General features: G+C 42.2%; 2 protein-coding genes and 1 long non-coding RNA gene across 4 annotated transcripts in view; 1 reads left to right on the top strand and 2 right to left on the bottom strand.

Moving 5' to 3' along the window:
• ARPC1A (actin related protein 2/3 complex subunit 1A) overlaps nt 1-11,510 on the bottom strand; it is a 20,201-nt gene extending 8,691 nt beyond the window's left edge. The window contains exons 1-5 of one of the 2 annotated variants that reach the window (XM_008164723.4): nt 11,218-11,510; nt 7,654-7,759; nt 6,852-6,956; nt 3,845-4,067; nt 1,042-1,149 (exon numbers count right to left, since the gene is read on the bottom strand). In XM_008164723.4, coding sequence (XP_008162945.2) covers nt 1,042-1,149; nt 3,845-4,067; nt 6,852-6,956; nt 7,654-7,717 — 500 coding nt within the window. In that variant the 5' untranslated portion in view covers nt 7,718-7,759; nt 11,218-11,510. Of the gene's footprint in view, nt 1-1,041; nt 1,150-3,844; nt 4,068-6,851; nt 6,957-7,653; nt 7,760-8,879; nt 8,998-11,217 lie in introns of those variants that run through there. The other variant, XM_065559002.1, reaches the window with a different exon arrangement.
• LOC112059055 (uncharacterized) lies at nt 11,503-22,226 on the top strand. Its single transcript, XR_010590870.1, has 4 exons — nt 11,503-12,695; nt 18,039-18,217; nt 18,903-18,964; nt 22,088-22,226. It is a non-coding gene; the product is annotated as an uncharacterized LOC112059055 (long non-coding RNA).
• LOC101940344 (myosin-16) overlaps nt 16,407-22,388 on the bottom strand; it is a 52,385-nt gene continuing 46,403 nt past the window's right edge. The window contains exons 39-44 of the mRNA XM_065559000.1: nt 22,185-22,388; nt 20,283-20,408; nt 18,783-18,953; nt 18,006-18,206; nt 17,298-17,527; nt 16,407-16,807 (exon numbers count right to left, since the gene is read on the bottom strand). Coding sequence (XP_065415072.1) covers nt 17,324-17,527; nt 18,006-18,206; nt 18,783-18,953; nt 20,283-20,408; nt 22,185-22,388 — 906 coding nt within the window. The 3' untranslated portion in view covers nt 16,407-16,807; nt 17,298-17,323. The remainder of the gene's footprint in view (nt 16,808-17,297; nt 17,528-18,005; nt 18,207-18,782; nt 18,954-20,282; nt 20,409-22,184) is intronic.

The following is a 22,388-nucleotide window of genomic DNA, read 5'->3' as shown; positions in this document are numbered from 1 at the left end:
GAGATCCTCTCCACATAAAAGAGGTGTTAGAAAAAAATACCAGGACAAAAAAGTTACAAATCCAAGGAAACTGACATTAATATAAAAAACAACTCACATTTAAATAGCACCTTTCATCTCACAGGGTCACAAAGTGCTTTAATAACATATGCAGAAGGAACCTTTCACACACAACTCACATGCAGTCTCTTCTGGAGGGATGAAAACACTTTACAAAAGTCAACTGTTTAGGGCAGGAAGTGAAGATGTATACCCTATCCAATTTAAACAAACTGGGATTTGGTCAGAACACCTCTCCTCATGTGAAAAGTGCCATGAGATATCAAATGACCAAATGCTCTAGACTTCAGATGTATACCTCATTTTAGACTAGGGAACGTAATGTTTGGGCCTAGCATTTATTCTAGTAGCCATTTTGAAAACACAGACTTTATTTTTAAGCCTGAATACTTCCCCTGTAGCAGAAGGAAGGGAAATTCTCACTATTGTGCAAAGTAAAAGTGTTTAAAATAATAATAATAAAAAGAATACAGTGAAATCACCATGTAGAAAATTACCTATCTGGGCCCAGATCCTGCAAGCTGAGACACATGGATGGACCCGTGCACTGCACCCCATGACTTTAATGGGATGCTGTGCAGGGGACAGGGATCTATCTGCACTAAGCAGCTGCCAAGTCTTCCAACCTCATGCTAACAATGGCCAAAGGACTGTTTCAGATAAAAGATGGTGCTTGACAGGTTTTGATTTCATATTAGGAGCTGACCATCAGGTACCTGCACAGCTGACGCAGTATAAGTAAACACTGCTTTATGAAAGTAACACTGACTTTTTAGTGGATACATGCTAAAAATATAAAGTCCTGTGTACATGTGTAGTGGCACAGATTCAATAGTCTTTCAAGGCTATATTTTATTTTTCTAAATAAATACATTAGTACATGACAGGTTGCTATTTTGACAGTGTAGGTAGGATTAGCACATGCTTACTGATTTAAAGCAGTAACACAAATCAACTTGCAAACGCTTTATTTGCTCTCACCTGCATTTGAAGTCACAGGATCCTGCAGCCAGCAAGACATTATTGGGGTGCCAGTCCAGACTTAGGACAGTGGAGCGAATAGGCTTTTTAATGTGTTTGCTCACCCACCTAAAATAACAGGAAATAAAACTTATTTATTGAGAACCATTTGCTTACAATTAAAGCACCAAATATCCTGCAGTATATATGACTCCAATGCATCAAATCTCAGTGCAAGTGACTGGAAACATTCCAACTTTGCAACAGAACTGATGTGTAAAGGATGAGGAGACTGAAGTACACATGGCCCATTCAATCATCATTACTGTTAAATCTGCCTCTAAATTCTCACCAGAAAAGAAATGGTTCTAGACATCATGGAACTCCAGCCCTCTATTACTCCACAGTGACAGTACATTAAAATGCAACACTTGTAATACACACCTGTATTCTATCAGATATGTGTATTCTCTTTACTTTTCAGTTAGTGCTATGTAGGTTTTTGAGACACTGACCAGCTGAACTTTTTAGAGAAGAATTCAACTAGTTATTCTCTTTTTGCTCCTTTCTTCTACCTTAATCCATCTAGTCGAGATTTCGTAAATTCATTTCAGAAAATACTGATGATTGCAAAACCTCCAATACAATTCATGAATCTCAAGTGGCTGTGAGCTCTGTCAGCCAGGCATCAACCATTAAAATAAAGAAGCTACTATTCTGAGCAGATACGCATTTGGGTCCTATGTCCTTTTGAAATCAATTTTTGGAAACACTTTAATATACCAAATTGACCACTACTCTGACCTTGAGTTCATTAACTTGATTTTGATGTAGTAAATTTCCCCTTTTATATGCCTAAGAACAAGAGAACATTGCTGAATCACAATATAGAGTTGAGCAGTATTATTTTCTTAGTACAACATTCTGAATGCATGTTTTTTTGCAGGTTTAAAGTGTTTTCTGCAGCTTATAACTTTTCTGTTCTTTATATTTTATGGTAAAATTTATGAAAGTTATATAAACTCATATTGCATGGAAATTTTCACAGGTTATTCAGAAGGTTATAAAATACAGATCAATTAAATGCCACATTTAAGCCACAGATAACAGCAATAACAAAACAAAGTTTTTTCCATCTAAATATTGTGACTTGGGTGCAAGTTCTTAGCTTGTAACTGAGAAAAAAAGACTCTCTAAACATGGAGGATTATGCAAATAAGGACGAGGTACCATTCAGTCCATGTTTGTAAATCTATCTTAAAATGCAACGTCTTCTGGCCCGCCCAAATGTGTGGCTTTGGCATAGTATATAAATGCTAATAAAAAGTAGAATGTATCTCAACAGAACTTGTAAGAGACATGGAAATGCTAATTGTTATATATTGCTTGATGCTGTCAGGTTCAAGTATGGTCACCCACTCCATTTCTGAGTGTCTGGTAGACCACTTGTTTCTTTACACACCAAACAGAAGAGATTTATTAAAGTAAGTTCTTTGCTTATGCAATACATTTCTTTTGAATGGTTGTTTTAGATGGTATATGACTAGAAACCTGTGAAATTCTTTTTATTTTTTATAGTTTCTTTTTTGGGAATTTCAGGTTATTTTGTTTTACCCATACCAGGGGGTTGGACCTGGAGGTGGGGGTGTGTTTGCACAGAGAGCCTGCCCTGCAATCACCCTGCAGTGGTGGCCCATCACATGGGTTCAGTTCCCCTTTCTGGGCCAGGCCACAGTGCCATTCACTCAAATTTAGCCAAGACACCTTCCCCTACACCCCATGATGATGAAGGGTAACTGGGCCAAACCCGAGCAGCGCCATGACCATTTTATTTCATGTTTGTGAGATATGGGGCTTGATTTCTGAAGCTCTATACAATATTTACCCAAACAACTTCAGAATCTTGGTGAATTAGTATTGAGATGGTTTGTGTGTCTACAACAAATAAACCATTACACCAAAAAACCCTATTTGGTAAATGAGCAAAATCCCAGGCAATGGTTAGTTATAAAAGAAATTCAGGCACTTTTGAAAGAGGTAGGAGAAGTAAGAACACCAAATATTTGAGAAAATCCATTAAACTTGCCAGAAATCAGGTAGTGGAGTATGAAAATAAAGGTCTAAACAGACATACAGTAAAACCTCAGAATTACGAACACCAGAATTGCAGTCAGCAGCAGAAACCAGTCAAACACACACCTCATTTGGAACCAGAAGTATGCAGTCAGCAGCAGAAACAAAACAAAAAAAAAAGCAAATACAGTACAATTCTGTGTTAAATGTAAACTACTTAAAAAAAAAAGGGAAGTTTAAAAAAAAAGATTTGACAAGGTAAGGAAACTGTTTCTGTGCTTGTTTAATTTAAATTAAGATGGTTAAAAGCAGCATTTTTCTTCTACATAATAAAGTTTCAAAGCTGCATTAAATCAATGTTCAGTTGTAAGCTTTTCAAAGAACAACCATAACGTTTTGTTCAGAGTTACAAACATTTTGGAGTTACGAACGACTCATTCCCGAGGTGTTTGTAGCTCTGAGGTTCTACTGTAAGTAAGTGTTAGAAATACATTTTCAGGGTACTGTCCAAGGATTTAGCTACCTATTAATATTAATGAGAACTGCATGATTAAATCACATGCATAACATGTACCCTTTACAGCTTTGAAACTCTAAGAAAATCTCAATAAAAAAGATAAAAACTCAGCAATTAAAGCACATCTATGGTCCATTAACTGCATTTTAAAACACACTATAGAATACAGAAACAAGACAATGTACTGCCTCATGGATTTGCCTTAATGGAAATCATCAAGTTTAAACTGCTCACCAGTCGTTTTCAGACTCAAAGTAGCACACAGATATGAGTCGAGCTCCACTTCCTACGGCAAATTTATTCTCCAAAGGAGACCACTTCACAAAGGTGGCCGCGCGATTAATTCTCAGAATCACTAGAGTTGGCTTCCACACGCCGTCTTTCTGACTCCAGACGTAGGCATTACGGTCTGCACCACAAGTTACAATGCGGTCACTCTTGGGAGCCCAATCAATACCTGCAATTTAGACCTTCTATTAATATCACATCTTCTTTCTTGTGAATCCCTGTTTACTGTACAGCAACCCAGAACCGAGACATCAGCTACTGCCCTTTACCAGGAAGATAGATGCCAATGAGGTCTTCACCACCATTCATTCAATCATCATTGTAAACCTTTACTGCTCCTGACTTCCCTCTCCAAATCCCTCTTACTGATAGATTATTGGAACATAGACTGTGTGATAAGGAAGACTGTTCTGAAAGCTCGCCCACTTGTAGTAGAATGGCTACCGCCCTCTTCCTCCACCCCCTCCCTCTTCTGGATCCCAACTCTGATTTCTGCAAGAGGCTTATTACTTCAATAGCTAAAGAAGCAGTACTTCCAAAACTTCGCCCAAACTTCTAGCATAGTTGTTTACTTTTGCTGCTGCCAAGCTACACGGTCATAGTCTAAAACTTCAGACAGTAGTAGTTTTTAGAAATGTTAGAAAGAACAAAGCTATCAGTTTTTATGTAGGAATACAATACATATGTCTGTGTCATGCCTACTGAAGCTGTGCCATCAGCCAAAAATAAATCAGTATCAATGCAAAGAAGCGAATAAACGTCAGGAAAAAACAGTATAAGAAATCCCTTTGACAAGCTTGCCACAGCTTTCCATCCTTCCTATGCAATGATGGATGTTTTCAACTGGAAATATTCAGAGCAGAGTTATTGCCTATCTTTTTACTCAGCATCTTTCTTTTTGATGAAGTCTGCTATCATTAGTCTCCCCCAGCCACAAAAATATATTTAGACCTTCCTTAACAGCACTACTCTAGTAGTGAAAAAAAAATTATTCAAGCATGCTGATTGAAAAAAAAAAACAAAAAACAAAAAAACCCAGCATGAAAGATACAAAAATAGAATTAAAGTAGAAAAATATGGCAGAATCTGATGCCTAATATTTTTAGATGCAATGTTTATTCTACAATTCATTTCTGGCCTACTATAAAAACAGGTTTCTTAATGTTAAAATACTGCAAGTGTCAAGACTTTGGTAAGCTTTAAACGCTGCATAGCACCCAGCATTCTCAAGTGGCAGTGGTATGCAACATTAACACCCAAATATTGCTAGTGGCAAAAGGTGCAACTAAAATGCTGAGCAACACCCTTGGGAATGACAAGTCTTTTGTACACTCAACCAGGCTATGCAGTTAGGTTAGCATGAAAGAGTGCAAACTGCTGTGCACTTGCCAACGAGGTGCAGGCAAGTTCGGTGAAGTTCCCACAAAACCCTGTAGTACAAGCAGAGGCTTCTCTCCATTAGTGGGCTGATATCAGCACACAATACTGGTGGACAGGGCAAATGCTAATTTTCACTAGTTTCCCCAAGTAATTTTGTTTAGAAGGCTAATGCAGGACAATCCTATTTTCTACACTATACCTGGGTGACTCATGTTTTGGCAATCTTACCATTTCTATATTTTAATTTTGGATCCTGAAAATTATATTAACTAAGCTTCTGTGATAAAGCCAGGAACCCATGAATTCCAAGAATTCACACAAGTAGAACTTACCCCAGAATTGTGCATCAGTATCTAAGCTTTAGTTAACAAAGGTTTCTAGCCATTATGGTTGCAAAGAAGGTGTTAAAATATAAAATGAGTAAAACCAATGCAGTGATATGTCTTCCTGAATCTGCAGACAGCCTGAAACAATAACTCACAGATGTGAACAGTACTATTTATCTCCAATGAGTGTTAACTCTGAAACCAAAACATGGTAACTTAAAAGAGAGCATTGTAAACCTCTACCACATCTCCCTGGATGCCAAAATCCTCAACTTCCTGCTATCCAGCCACCAAAACCCACAACATCTAGTTTTCCCTCACTGAAAACTTTAATACAAAACTGAATTGTCAATACAGAAGTATGAGACAGTACAAACTGTAAATGCAAAAACAAATTAAGAAACTGGATTTAATATTTAAATAATACTGTATTGTTATATTAATTTTATAATTAAAACCCCAACTTAAAATTTATCTCAGCTGCTACCGAATTTCTATTCTGGCACAAAAACCAAGACCTTGCTGTAGAAATGAGCTCTAGCCTTCCCCAGAATACAAAGGACCTTTGGTAAAACTGTTTTGCATTATCTTCCTTTTCACGTTTTACCTTGTAAAACAAAAGTCCTGAAGACCCTGTTCCATCACCAGGGTTTAGAACGGCAACCCACTGCTCTTTATACAAAGACACATTGTATTACAAGCATATCAAAGAGGAGAAAGGAAGAGATTAACTGATGCCAACCTGCTTAAACATAAACTGCTTATTTAATCCCCAGAAAATATATCTATAGATATCAAAAGCCACATACCAGTATAGCAGAGTCATATATACTTGCTGAAGTTTGCTTACTAAATCTAGCAATTAAGATGAATGCAAAGTATGACCAGAGAAAAATCATGACAAAATTGGCTTATTTGAAAAGTTGATAAAAATATTCTTGCTATCTCACTAAAGAATTTTTTTTAAAAAGGTCACAGGAACAGGATACTACTACTTTTTACAGCCTTGAACTTTAGTATGGTAGCTACTCAATGAAAGTGTTTGGAAATCAATGCTTTGCTTCCCCACATTTGCTTTACGTGGTCCAGGAAAATGCAGCAAAGCTCTCCATGAAGTGAGTGCCGATCTATAAAAAGGCTGGATCATCTATTCATCACTTATAGATTTCTGTTTGTCAGACTACTTCTTAAAAGCAGGTTGAATGACTTTCTATAACTATGTTATCAGATCCAGCATATTCACTTACCTGTAATGTGTCCATTGTGTTCCTTCAGCTCATGAGCTTTTACCCACTGGTTCCCACTCTTCTTATAGATGTGAACTTCATGGTTATTAGGGCTAATGGCAATCTCTGGCAAAGGGAATTAATCCATTAGTATGTGAGATTATTTTTTATGACAAAAGCTTTAGAACAGCATAGCTTTCCAAATCAAATCTGTATTTTTCAGTTTCAAAATGTGTACACAGGTGGATACAATCTCATTGGGAATGCAGAATCTGGACTAAAGAGACTTATTCCCAAAGTCCAGAATGCATTGTAGGGCATTTCTTATCTGGAGAAGCTGTGAAGAACTTTAGAACTGTATGATGTTTAGTATTCAACAGTCTCCAAAGAAGAAAAAAGATTCTGAAGGTTATAATCCAAAATGGGTGGGGAGAAACTAGGTTACAAAAAAGGCTGGATTTGGGGCATGGAAAAGAGGGTTAAGAGTGAGGTAACAGGAAGTCATGTTGCAAGTGATGGTGCCCACTTAAATCTCTAGTTTTTGCTTTTGGGCACCGCAGATAAACACTTCTAAGACTCTAGTTTCCCATATACCCAATGTCCTATATGGAATTTTGAAGACTCACTATTGCAGCATGTTTTGTAGTTTTTAGGGGAGTGCTCAGTGAGGCACACTAGGTATCTGATATGATCTTGTAATTGGTGCTGTACTGGATTGTTTTCTCCTTTTCAAAGTTCTGGGTCACCTTTCTATAAGTATATGGTTCTGTAACATGTACAAAATACCAATCAACGGGGAAAAGATAGTTAATATGGTACTTACGAGTACGATCTCTGTTCCAGGCATGGCAGGTGATTGGTTCTAATAAAAACTGATGTAGAGACATTCTGAATAAAGGATATTTTTAGTGTTTTAAACAGTGAAAAAGCTGAAAGGAATAAGAGTAGAAAAATCAACATTTTAAATTAGATAATTACATAAAGCTATAGTCTTAGACATTACTTACTAGGGCTGTTTGAGTCAAATACTATACCTTATTTACACATCATCATAACTAGTTCAACAAGAGTATAGATGCCTATAAAGGTTACCTTTGCTATCTCATGAATTTATAAAGCACCCATTCACCAGGGTATGCAGACTTATTTTGACTTCTCATTCTTAACAGAGCTAATTGCAAATTATCACTTCTTAGTGTTTCTTCACATGTAAGAGTGAGACAGGCTTTCCCTGACTTATGAAAAGTCTTCTAACAAACCTAAATAATTCTACAGAGTTACAGAATGGTGGTTTTTTTTAAAAAAAGCTCTATTTAGATGGATATTTCAATAAACTGATCAAAGTCCCCTGCAATATCAAGGCTCAAAGGAAGCATTAAGATGATTCCAGGAATTTTTTTTTTTTTAAGTTGAATGTGTCATTTTAATATTAACACAAACATTCCACTGAAACTTAATTACAGGGTACTGACACATTTGTTATGTGATAAAATTATTCACTTCGTTAAGCCCAAAAAGAAATTACTTCTAATTAGCTATACATTTTTGGATTACAGAATTTTTCATGAAAACTGAACACTAAAACGACAGCATAAAATATTCTAATCTGTAAATATACAAATTTATTTAAAAAAAAAAGCTTAGTATTCCATAATTTGTAACGGCATTAATACAGATGCCACTGGGTTCTGCAACCAAAGTTGTATTAGTGAGTAACCACACAACTGTATAATACAGTACAATCTGAGACTTTATACATTCCACATGCACAGCTGTCAAAAGTATAAAGACGCTGCAGCATAAATGGGTGGAAGATAACACTGCAGCAGTTTAAAAGCACCTGTAGTCAAACTACATACAGCTCAATACATATAATTTGTATTTGCCAATTCCCACACATATTCCTACTAAATTTCATATCCAAGGATCAATTTATAATAGTCCAGGAGAAAGCTTTTTTCCTACATGCATCTAAAAGGAAAAAAAAAATCCCATAGTGATGTCATTCTAAAACACTCACACCCATTATAATCTGAAATTACAACATACCCAAGTATGGCCATGTTAGCAGAGGGTGGAGATTGCAAGGCAAGGTAGGAATTCAGATGCAAACAGGAAATGAACAGAACCCAACAGAAACTCAGGAGTGAATGGAAGATGAGCAACTCCTTACTGAATTTAGCAAATGGAATCACAGTAGTTTAACAAATGATACAGCATTCCAACACCACAAATATTTTTGGAGACTTTTTTTTAAAACTTAAGTACTGCCTCCACGTCGTTACCTTACACTTAGGGAAACAAATACAATTATATATCAGTGTACTACTTCTGAAAGTGCATTTTGAGAAAAACAGTATTTAAACTTTTAACTAAGGTCAAGGTGATATAATTTTAAACTAACACCTCATTGCTTGTTCTTCTAATTCCTTTGATTTACCAAAATATGGGTAACTATTATTGGAGAGGTTTTATCCAGTCCTACCAAAGTGTTATGTCATCATCGTTTCCTTAATTAAAAGGGGTTTGAGTTATCTCTGACCTGGGACAGCCATGATTTGAGATTCCATTTGTTAATCTAAGCAAAAGGTTTGCAACTTCTTTTTATCATCTTCTTGTTTTAGTGCACGCCAACAGTCAGTGGCAGTAAATTTCCATATACAGGAAAAATTGAAGAGCTGTTTCACCAACAAGGATGGCTCAGCCCTTTCTACTCTCTTTCAGAAATAAAATGTAGAAAATTTTCCAAAACCAAAGCATATAGTTATTTCAAAACACGGTTTCTAACACAATCCTGCTACTTTCCCACACATGCGCTACATGTTGGGGACATATTCCTGTCTTTATAACATCTAGTCCACAGATTTTACTTTTAAGCTTCAGACTAAACAGCAAGCTGGTATCAAAAATAGATGCTCGTACATGAAAACATCCCTAGTTAAACTTAGAAAGATTCCTCCATATCCAGTATTAACCTAAAATGCCCATTCAGTTAATCTAGATAGAAGGTATCATTCATTCTTTCCAAATGAATCACAGTAGTTTCTGTGTTTCTCTTGTGCAATAATCGTATTCATAAGACGGACAGTAGATCTCCCTTCACCTGTATAAAGTGACAGTATTCTGTTTTGGAGGACCAACTAACCACTACAGAGCAATGCTGCAGACAGATATTCTCAAAAATGAATACCTCTCCCCCACACATGTGATAACTACACTATCCTTTTCCTAACCTTCCTTTTTAACAGAGTCAAAAAAAACCTCAATACAATTTTTAGTCATACTCTTCCTAATCACCAAACAGCTCATTGCAGGATAAAGACACTAATCCATTGCCCTTTGATATTACTGATAGGTGGTATTCAGTGCAGTTCTCAACCACCAATATCTTCAACCGTCCCTGTCAACCCAATCTGAGAATCCCCCACAGGAAATATATTACCCCAGTTAACCTTTTTATCTAGGTACTTGGCCTAATGTATCTAATTAATTTACAACTGCAAAGTAATAATCCTTGCTTTCCAGAATCAAGATGGGATTTTTATCTTTTTGTACAGTACCAGCTTCCTTTTTCAGGGGTGGTGGGGAGGGGAGTGTGATAATGGGGTGAGGAAAGGGTGTTAGGCTGCTGTCATTCCCTAACCAGGACAGGTTACATATGTTACAGGGCTATCCCCAACACACACATAGCAGGAACACTGCCTCCCAATCCAGATAGAGCGCTAAAAAGAGAGAGACTTTCCTAACCCCCATCGATCTCCTTTCAGATCACATAAATCATCTGGAAGGAAAGTGTCTGCAGTTCACTGCCTCCTGCTGCTAGTCAGCCCCTCCAAATCGGTCCGGACTGCTCTCTCGCGGGGCTACCGAGCCAGGCTGCAGTCCGCGTTATAAACAGAGGCGCTGTTTCCGACGGGCTGTGCCCCTGCCCCAGGCTGTCACTACCGGAGCACGGGCTGGCCGGGGGGGGCTCTGAGCGAGCTGGGCTCTGGCGGGCCGCTGCGCTCGGCACAGGTGGCCGGAGACCTGGAACCCCTCGCCCCCGATGTGTGGGGTGGGGAGGAGGCGGCGGGCTAGCCCCGCCCGCCATTGGGAAGGAGGGACCAGCCCCAGGCGGGGACGCGGGCACAGGTCAGCGGTGGGGGAGGGGCTGCTCTCACCGCCCCCTCCTCAGGTTTGAGGAACAGCCGGACACCCCCCGCCGCACGGAGAATGGGGGGAGGGGTTGCCGCCCCCCGGCGTGAGGGAAGGGGGCGGGGCCCAGGTGCCCCCCACCCGCTGAGGGGAGGGGCCCAGGAAGGGCCGAGCCCACCCCGAGGGGGGGGATGAAGGGCCCGGGGTCCGCAGGCGGACGCGGGATGAGCCTGGCCGCGGACCCGGCACTTACCTGGGGGGGAGGGGAGGCAGCGGAGCGGGACTCGCGGACTCTGGTCAGTCAACGCGACTCCGCTCCGGGCGGCGGGAGAGGGAGCGGCCGGCGGGGCCCGGCACTGACAAGCGATCCAGGAAACAGCCTCGGAGTCTGCGCACGGGCCGGGAGCCGCTCCTCTCACTGCGCCTGCGCACAGAATTGGGGCGGGCTGAGTTCCTGCCCCTACGCCTGCGCACGGGCCGGGAGCTGCTCCTCAGTCTGCGCCTGCGCGTAGCTCTGAAGCGTGTTGAGGCGAGAGTTCTTCTTACACAATGGCGGGGGGCGATAGGATGGAGCATGCGCAGTGTCGCCAGCTTGAAGGGGAGAGCTGTACATGCGCAGTGATCGTCCTAGAGGGGAAAGTTACACATGCGTACTGCGGTTGGTTAGTGGTTCTGTGCAGAGCTAGTCACTGAAGTGCTTGGAGCTGTGGTTTGTGGCAGCGCTTGTCAGTTAAGCAGGATCTGGCTGATCCAGCAGCTGGCTGGGAATTCTGACCTCCTTTGTCAAGTGCTTTGAGCTCTACTGATGAAAAAGCCAGGGAGTCATGTTATAAATCAAACTGGAATGTCATAGTTACTTCTATTGTTACACATATGGGGGGTGGGATAGCTCAGTGGTTTGAGCATTGGCCTGCTAAATTGTGAGTTCAATCCTTGAGGGGGCTACTTAGGGATCTGGGGCAAAATCAGTACTTGGTCCTGCTAGTGAAGGCAGGGGGCTGGACTCAATGACCTTCCAGCTCTATGAGATAGGTATAGGTATTGTACAGGTGGGGAAACTGAGGCACAAAGAGGTGAAGTGATTTGCCCAAGTTCATCTAGCAGGCCAGTGGCAGAACAAGAGTAGAACTCAGCTCTCCAGAGGCCCCATCTAGTGCTCTATCCTCTAGGTAACCACCATATTTATAAAAGGCAGCACTTGTAAAGCTGGCAACTTATAGTACAGAAAAGACAAATCTGATGGGAAGATTAGGACCCTCTGTTGCTTTTTACAGATTCAGACTAACACGGCTACCCCTCTGATACGGGAAGATTAGAGTGACTCTTTGCAGTATGCAGTCACTGGAGTTCTTATTCGTCTGCTTATAAAACTAGTTGAGTTGTAAAGATTAAAAATATGTAACTAGGTCAACTAAATATTACATAACAGGATTGAAATTGCATTTAAATACAGTATTACATTGACAAAATGATTTTCACTGGCAGATGGGTGAAAGCAGTTGAGCCAGATATGTTACAGAGCAGCCGTGTTTTGCAGGAGCTCGGAGATTTTAAATGCAAAAATACTAAGGCCTTGTCTACAATAAAGGTTTTCAGGAATCTCCCACTTCGGCTCCAGCTGTATCACTGGCGTAGCTATGCAAGTTCCAGTGCAGACAAGCTGTCAGCAGTTTCACCATCACATCCTCCCAAGCAGCTGTGAGCTGGAGTAGAAGATTTAGTAGTGAAAAGGTCAGTGACCAATCTATACTAACACTCCTCTAACAGTGGTGGAACTGCACTAATGTGAGAGCAACAGTGGGAGATTTAACTATAGATGAAGTTTGCCTTAAGGTATTAAGAAAAAAACGACGGGACATAGTTTCAAAATGCAGACAACTGCAAAATATGCGCAGACATGTGCAAACAGGTAACTGCAAGTGCACAACATGAATTTTGGATTCAGAATGGGTAACTAAACACAAATGCATTTGTGGGCGAAAGTATCTATTTTAGAAGTGTAAGGTAGGCTCCGACATTTGAAAATGTGTCACTTTCAGGCACAGGGAAGGAAACACAACATGTTTGGGGAGGGAAAAAAAAGAGAGAAAAATAAGTACTGGATTTTTTTCCAAGATGCACTTGCTTAAGACTTCAGTACAGCATCCACCTAGGTTATAATAATTTTTCAAAATCAGTTTTCATAACCAATACTAGAGCTATCTGACTTAGCAAAGGCATTATATTGATCTCAAATAGCCACTCTGGATGTACTGAAGTTGCAAAATTTGCGATTCTTAACAAATGAAGATCAATTTATGCCATCATCTTAGACAGCTTCCATAGCTGGTTAAGACAGGCCAGTTTAACAACTGCTGTGCTGTGTTTTAATCTTCTGTGTTTAAGTGGATTGTGTGTGAAATGGTTGTGACATACGGTGGGGAAGGAGGGGGCATGATTTAGTTGTTTTTAACCTGATCAAAACCTTAAGTAAATGCCATGTTTCAGCTGTGGTCTTTGGTTCAAGTTTTTCCTTGGGAGTTAGTTGCAGGTAGCTCCTGCAAGATGAGGTCTTCCCTGAAATCAGTGGGAGTTGGGAAGCTCAGGTCCAAGGGTCAGGCCTGAAATGAGCACTTTTGGAAACAGATTTAGGGCCTCAGCCATTTGGTAAAGTGCCAGATATCTGCCATGAGAGCCCCGCTGCTTCCTAGGGTTGCCAGTTTTGGTGGGATGTATTCCTGGAGATTTCATCACATGACATAATCTTTAATTAAAGATTAATCTTTAATTCCTGGAGACTCCAGGCCAATCCCGGAGTCCCTCCCGAGCACCTCACATACCTCAGGGCTCCCACTGCCCCCTCCCCCTACTTTGGAGGGGCTTGACTGGTTTGATTTTTGAAGAAGGAGGGAGGGAGGGAGGGAGGCAGATTGGTGGGGCGAGGATGGGGAAGGAAGGAGCCAGCAGGTGGCAGTGTTTGTCCCAGGCTCTGCTGAGGGATGTCAGTTGATTTGGTGCAGCAGTACACAAGTCACCACCACCATTTCCCTTTGAGACAACGAAGCTGCTGCTTGGTGTTTCTGGCAGCAGCTTCTTCAGAGGCTGCAGCATCGTTCTCCCTGGCCTCACCCTCCCTCGTTTCAACTGATTTCTCCTGCAGCTGAAGGGCAATGCTGACAAGCCCAGAGTTGGGGATTCGTAGAAATGTAGGGCTGGAAAGGATCTGAAGATGTCATCTAGTCCAGTGGTTCTCAAAGCCGGTCCGCCGCTTGTTCAGGGAAAGCCCCTGGCGGGCCGGGCCAATTTGTTTACCTGCCGCGTCCACAGGTTAGGCTGATCGCAGCTCCCACTGGCCAATGGGGGCTGCAGGAAGGGCGGCCAGCACATCCCTCGGCCCGCGCCACTTCCCACAGCCCCCATTTGCCTGGAGCGGCGAACCGCGGCCAGTGGGAGCTGCGATCGGCCGAACCTGCAGATGCGGCAGGTAAACAAACCAGCCCGGCCCGCCAGGGGCTTTCCCTGAACAAGTGGCGGACCGGCTTTGAGAACCTCTCGTCTAGTCCATCCCTCTACCTGAGGCGGGATTAAGAATGCCTAGACCATCCCTGACAGGTGTTTGTCTAACCTGTTCTTAAAAAGCTCCAATGACCGGGATTCCAAGGGTTCCAGTGCTTAACTACCCTGCTAGATAGGAGGTTTTCCTCATACCTAACTTAAATCTCCCTTGCTGCAGATTAAGCCGATTACTTCTTGTCCTACCATCAGTGGACACAGAGAACAATCAATCATTGTCCTCTTTACAACAAGCCTTAGCATATTTGAAGACTGTTATGACGCCCCCCTGTAGTCTAAATACGCTCACTTTTTTAACGTTTCCTCATAGGTCAGATTTTCTAAACCTTCTATCAGTTTTTGTTGCTGTCCTCTGGACTCTCTCCAATTTGTTCACAGCTTTCTTGAAGTGGGGTGTCCAGAACTGGACTCTATACTCCAGATGAGGCCATATAATACTCCAGTGCAAAGTAGAGCGGAGCTATTACTTCTCGAGTCTTACATACAATGCTCCTGTTACTATACCCAAGAATATTATTTTCCCTTTTTGCAAGAGCATCACACTGATGACTCAAATTCAATTTGTGATCCCCTATAACTCCCAGATCCTTTTCAGCAGTACTACTGCCGAGTCAGTAATTCCCCATTTTGTAGTTGTGCATTTGATTTTTCCTTCCTAAGTGAAGGACTTTGCACTTGCCTTTAGTGAATTTGATCTTGTTGATTTCAGACCAATTCTCCATTTTGTCAAGCTTGTTTTGAATTGTAATCCTGTCCTCCAAAGTGTTTGCAACCCCTCCCCGCTTGACATCATCTGCAAATTTTAAAAGCATATTCCCCAATCCATTATCCAAGTCATTAATGAAAGTATTGACTTGTACCACACCCAGAACAGACCCCCGTCGGACCCCACTAAATACACCCTCCCTGTTTAACAGAAACACGTTGATAACTGCTCTTTGAATAGGGTTTTTAAAATCAATTGTGCACCTACCTTACAGTAATTTAATCTAGACCAGAGTTTCTTAGTTTGCTTATGACAACGTCTTACGGGATTGTGTCAAAAGCCCTACTAAAGTCTAGATATATCATGTCTACAGCTTCCCCCTTGTCCACTAGGCCAGTAACCCTGTCAAAGAAGGAAATCAGGTTGGTTTGGCATTGATCTGTTCTTGACAAATCCTCCAGCTGTTTCTTGGAACGGCCACTGTCCCCGACCGTGCTGTTACTGGAGCTGGGTCAGCATGTGTTCAGCCACCTTTGCTTCCGCCTCCCTTAGCTGCACAAATCTCTGATCCCAAGCATCACACACTTGAACCCATTGTCACAAGGGCCTGTATCATACAGACACACAATGCTGTATTTTTTCACCCCAGGAGAGTGTGTGCCAGTACATAGTAGTGTCTGGGTTGGAGACACTGATGGTCCAAAGCCATGTTCTGATTGGCTGGGCCTTTTTGTTGATGTCACAAAACTGCCCCCAACAGTGCATGGCTGGGACCTCATCACCAAAAGGATCTGGAAAATCTCTACAGCCCTTATGCTAAATGAGCAAAGGAAATGCTGTGCGAGTCCTCGTACATTGGGATTTAAAGAATCCATGGCCTAGGATTTCATAGGTGTCAGTGTGATGTGTACCACAGCAATTTAGAGCAATAGCAGGGATAGAACTTAGATCCTTCCTCTCCAAAACCCCGGGTGAAAGGAGAACCTGCTTTTAACTGTTAGGATTAGAGGACCTGTGACACACAGCTGAGAAATTCTGATCCAGTAAAGGTAACTAGTACACTTGCACACTAGCCAACGTGGTTCAGTGCTGCTGAATTTAGTTTAAAAATGTTTTTTTGGACAGGAGGTCTCAGTGAATCAAACTGTCATCCTACAAACAGACAATCCAGCAGCATCTCCAAGTTTCTTTCCCATGCAGTAAGCTTTATTAAGACTATGCATTAAGACTATTAGTGTGAGGAATTATTTACAAGAGTCAGCCCACATCAACCAAATGCTTTACACCTTCCGTCCTTGACATGAAAATGTAAAATCCACATGAAAACAGACTCATTTCAACTGATAACAGCCAGACCTATATGATTTTGTGGTTTAATCCAGTCGGGGGAAGTACTGGTTTCAAGCTCTCCAGTGATGGGAACACACAGATCATTCTTTTACCCCCAGAGATACACGTACATTCTTTGTTTCCATCTCTCTCTCCCTTTGTAGGCGTCTTCTTGATGGCTCTAGACTGCTATTTTCAATTCATCACTAGGGTAGCAATCTTGCAATGGGCAGCTGTTGGGAAGATGTGTGTCACCCTGGAAGGAAAGAGACATTGAAATTGGATTGCAATAGCAACTTCTTTATTTTTTAAAGCCTCCCTAAGGAGGAGGGGAAGAGGTGAGAAATGCTACAGTATCCATGTAAACACCCACTGGAACCTACTGATGCTCAGACCGGGCCAATGATTTCCTTTAATAGGGCTAAATCCTGACCTCTCCGGGCCAGGTATATCGGTTTTGAGCATACTTTTTACTTGAGGGGTGTGGAGGGGACAGAAACCCCGCTGCCTCTGAGCTAAAGAGCAACAGTGGAACTTCTGCATGATTCTAAGGCTGTAACAGCATCTATAACCATCACAGTCCTCTTCAATTTCACAATTCCTCTTCCCACATCAGCAGAGCCATGCAGAATGGCCCCGTCACCATTCATAGTGAATTCAGTGAGTCCCCCAGGGTCAGTACTGAACCCGTGTTTCCGAGTCCACCCCAGTACCCTGTCTGAAAAAGGCCAGGCATGCAGCCCTACCAGCTGCAGGTTCAGAGCATAGGTGTCTATTCCCCCGAAGCGGACTTGGAAGCAGAAGACTTCGACACTTGGATGATCTCCACAGAGGTGAATCCCTTGCTCGCTGAGACACGGTGCCTGGTGCGCAATTTGTTTAGTGCCGATTCAGCCATTCCAGCCCTTTCCTCTGCATCATCCAGCTCGTGCACCGTCTTTCTGTACTTTGCGATGCTCTGGTTAGCCTGCTCCTCCTGCGGACATGAGAAGATTTGGCTTATTTTTTTTAAGTCTTTATATCAGACCATGCCGGCACAAAACGGCTCTGACCTGTATTCCTTCAGTACAACCAATCAGGCAAAGTGTATAGTAAACTGTTGGACCAGGAATAAATACATTTTACACACACATCCCCCCAGATATTGGAGGGAACTTGTGAGGGCGGCCAACAGACTGCAAGAGGTTGAGATGACAACGTGCATTAATCTGATTTTTTGCAAAGGATAAGGCAGGTGGGTTTTTAGGTGGCTGTCTTTTTATAGGTACGTTGGGGCTTGTATTATCAATGATGGCAGGAAAAGGGAGCATAAAACAGGAGCCTGATGACTGGAGGTGCTAATGCTACTGATGAACACGTATTTCAGGTTCTGTTTCTTTTGAAGATGCAATTTATGTGGTAGATATTATTGTGTGTGCACACAAGAGGGGAGAGTTACAGTCTGGGCTACATACGGCCTCCTCAATTTGTCTCTTGTAAATCTTCAGCTTGTTCTGCAGCTTCTCCACAAGCTCCTGCATGCGCTGGTTGGTTTTGTGGTCCTCGTCTGTTTGGAAGATCAGCTCTTTCAGGCGGCGTTCATTCTTGTGCAGAGTTTTCACCGTCTCCACGTGACGCTTCTGTTCGGAATCTAGCTCCGTTTCCAGTTCCTTAATCTGAAAAGGAGGTAAAAACCCAGCAGGATACGTTAGTACTGATTGTGTTTAGCATGATGGACATGGAGATCTGGAGTCACACTAAGAATCTGGAAAGTTTTTATTTACTGATGCAGGGGTATTTCAGTTGCAATAAATATGAAAAGAATCCCAATGAGACATATCACTGGATCCAATAGGACCTTGTGTGAACTGGGGCCAGGAGGACCCATCGATGGGATGCTCGACAGAGAGATGGCTTGGCTAATGAGAATATGCCCTAGAGTTATAGCCAAGGACATTTAGGATCCAACCAGAAATTGCATATGACACAGAGGAGCAGCACTGACCTTTCATTGCATTGCAGTGGGCTGAGTATGGCCTGGGTGGATTTTAATTTCTCTAGAATATATTTTGCTATTATTTTCTCTCTTTAGTTTAGTTTAATCTATCTGGGATACACTGGCCCTTTAATAAAAACATTCCTTTTTTTTTTTTTCCAAATATTTCTCCCGAGTACTAAAGCTCAGGTCAGGGAAGGGTTGGACGGCGGTGTTGGAAGACTTTTTTGGAGTAGATCTATCCAGTTTTTCTTACCCGGGTCTCAAGTTTCATGATAGTACGTTTTCCTCCTTTCAGGGCCAACTGCTCAGCCTCTTCCATCTTGACTTGCAGGTCTTTTATTGTGATTTCATAGTTCTTTTTGATCTTTTCCAGGTGCATGCAGTGATCCTGCTCCTGACGCAGCTCTTCTGCCATGCGGGAAGCCTAAGAGGAGGGTAAGAAACAGCTTGTCAGCACGGACTATTTATACTGAGCATTGGAAACTAGGATATTTAGACCTGATGTCCATATGCGGCCATATGGGGAATTTTTGCAGGATCTAGAAGTCTGTTCTATGCATCACAGTTTGCCTCTCGAATGGAAAGGCTCCCATTGACTTCAATGGGCTTTGGATCAGGCCTCAAGCCAGGAGATTTGCGCTTGCTTACTATCACAGGGGTATAGTATAAGATATTACCCATCCCTCTTATTAAGACAGTAATTTCTGCCTTTAGACAATCCAGTGCTTATGCTTTCCATCCTCCCCTGGGAAGAAGAGAGATTAGAACGTACCATAGGGTATGTCTACACTAGACACATAAGTCAACTTATATTAGGTCGACTTACAGGCCCCGCAATAATTACTGCAGTGGTGCATCTCCAGACTACCCTCCTTGGATTGGTGGTGCGTGTCCTCCTCAGGAGCGTTTCCACCAACCTAAGAGGGGCAGTGTGGAAGCTGAGAGTCGTGAGCCTGGCTGCCCCACAGGCTCCTGGCGGGCTGCCCCCCACCACTCCATGTTCCCCACTGGGAACGGGAGGAAGCTACCCAGGACTTCTCCCCCCAATGTCCACTCCCCTCCAGAAGCCAGACAGCCTTGTCAAGCTGAAATTGACAAGACAGCCAAGGTTCAGAGCTGGGAGCAGGAGGGAGCCTCTGGGAGCAGGGTCCAGCCTGGGTTTCTTGCCCCGGGGTCTAGGTAAGGTGCTGTATGAACAAGCAATAGCTGAGAGCATAAAGAAGGCAGAATGTTCAGCCTTTTTTCAGGAGGAAATACTGAGCATTAACTCTACAGCTATCTATGGAATTTCTAAGGTGTCAATTGTTAAGTGCCAACTGAGAAATGTACTCCACATTGGCCACTCTTCTGCTCTCCATGCCAATTATGAATGGCATTGACTGGCTACGGGGGAGGGTGTCCAGTCTTTGGTTGGAAGCCTGATAGTTTCAATGTTAAGCCTTGAGGAAAGCGGGGACAAAACAGAAGGGGAAATGGAGGAGCTCCCCAGGATGCCATCAGTAGTGCAGAAGATCCCTTCCCTAGCAGGGGGGACAGAACAGAAGTGGATTTCTCCAAGTCTTTTTTTGCCATATTGGTGAGCAGACGAGCTGATGTGTGCACAGCCCTTTGCGAATGGGAAATGCTACGTAAGTGCTAAGATTAATCAGTAACAATGCACTTCAAAATTGAGCAGTGTAGGAAAGAGCAGAATATACAACCTCCCCACCCCCAGGCTTCTAGGGACCATCACTGAGGGCCGGGTGCAACTTACATCAGCCATGGCTTTCTTGGCTCGCTCATCGGCCGCTCGGAACTCGCTGATCATCTCCTCATGTTCACTTGTAATGCGCATAAGGTCAGACTCCAGTTTGCGCTTTATCACCAGCAGGCTTTGGTTCTGAAGGGAGGAGGGAAGACTCAGTGACCCAGCCTAGCTTTATGGGCTATAACTTGGTCTTTGAGCAGATGACTTGGCACTTTGCTGGTTTGACACTAGGGATGCATTTGGCCCTGTATGTTTATTTTACTTTTATATCGGAAAGATTTTCCTTGGTAACCAATCTTGTTCCATGCGTCATATCCCTTTGTCTACGAAAGGGTTTGATTTTAATCCTGCTTCATTGTATTTGTGCGCATGTGTGTGTATTATTATTTCAAAGTTATATTGCAGTAGCATCCAGACGTTTTTGTCTATAGGCACTCCACACACACACACACACACACACACACACACACACACACACACACACACACACACACACACACACACACACACACACACAGAATTGCTGTGCAAAGATCTTACAGCCTACATGTATCTTTTGCCTCATGGGAAATCTGATCTACATCTAATCACAATGTTTGCCAATGTGTATAGTTTAAGATTTTTTGTAAGGAGCCCAACTGCTAAGACAATTATACCTAGAAACATTACTAAATAACCAAACAAATGCATTGTATAGACTTTCAAGATCTTCAGACCTACAGCATCAAGTCTATGTACCACAATACTGTAGAGCAGGGGTAGTCAATAGGCAGACCACGGGCCAAATCCGGACCACCAGACACTTTTGAATGCTCCCTGAAATCTTTTTATTATTATTGTTACTGTTATTTTGTATTATTTTCTCTGGAGTCTAAACCTTGATTATACCTTGACCAAAAAATTTGGACCTTGACAAAAAAATAATTGACTATCCCTGCTGTAGAGTACAATGCAAGCACCGTGCAATATTAGTTCTGTATAACAAGCAAGCATCAGGCAGACTATGAGACATAAATACAGCAGTTTAGCTGCCAAAGATTTAGCCTTTGAGCATCAGTTACAAGTAAATGTATTTGTTATGTTTTTTATGTCTCTGATAAAAAGTGGCATTTACATCTGTTTAGATGAACAAAGTCCCATGATCATCTCAGTATGCAAATGCTTCTCTCTATTATTAGTCCTTTCCAGCAGTTTATCTTGTAGACCTTCCCCTTCTTTGGAAATCCTTTGCACATTTAGTCCATCCTTTATGGAAAAAGGCCTAGAGAATGTAATAAATAATGATAAACCATCTCTAGAATTTTGAAACCAGTGCACAGAATCCTATAGGACATCATTGTCTTTGCATTCTGTAGGATGGTTTAAAATTTCAGTCAAATGGATCTCACTCTTCATTAAATTCTAGGGGTAAAATCCTGACACCAGTGAAGCCGATGGCAAAATTCACATTGACTTCAGTGGAGCCAGCATTTCACCCGATAGATTTTTAGAGGGGCATTTTCAAAAGCACTCAGCATTGTCCTAACTCTGCCCCCACTGGCGTCAATGGATCATAGACTTGGGCCAACGCTGAGCATTTTCAAATATCCCATGCTTAGTGTAATATCCATACAACCCTCTTGGTAGAGTTCATCGTAAATTCTATAGGACTTTCCCCATAAGGAGTAATATCATATTTAATTCTTTATGGGTCGAATCCTGCAATACTTACTCAGGCTGTCACTGAAGTCACTGGGAGTTTTGCGGCTATATTTGGCTCTAATAAAATCAATCGGATTTTTATTTATTCTTTCATAACATTTTCGTTACAGCGCAGTACAGTCTCATCAAGCACGACAGCATTTTAATGCCAGCAGCGGAGCAAACAGTACAAGGACCCTGTATCAAGAGTGTGGTATTTGTTTTCACCTGGACATTGATTTCGTTGTGCCTCTCAGTGATCTCTATCAGCTCCTGCTCCAGGAGTTTGCGAGAGCGCTCGCTGCCCTCCAGCCCAGCGCGCATTTCTTCCAGCTCTGTCTGTGTCAGGCTGAGACGGCGTTCCTGGAGGTTGTACTGTTCCCGGAGTTCCTCGTGCTGGCGAGCATCTTCATCCATCTGAATCTGAAGATC

Source organism: Chrysemys picta, chromosome 10 (genome assembly GCF_011386835.1).
Source record: "Chrysemys picta bellii isolate R12L10 chromosome 10, ASM1138683v2, whole genome shotgun sequence".
Classification (NCBI taxonomy): domain Eukaryota; kingdom Metazoa; phylum Chordata; order Testudines; family Emydidae; genus Chrysemys; species Chrysemys picta.
The sequence above is the reverse complement of the archived record's forward strand: the minus strand, read 5'-3'. Positions and strand labels throughout refer to the sequence as shown.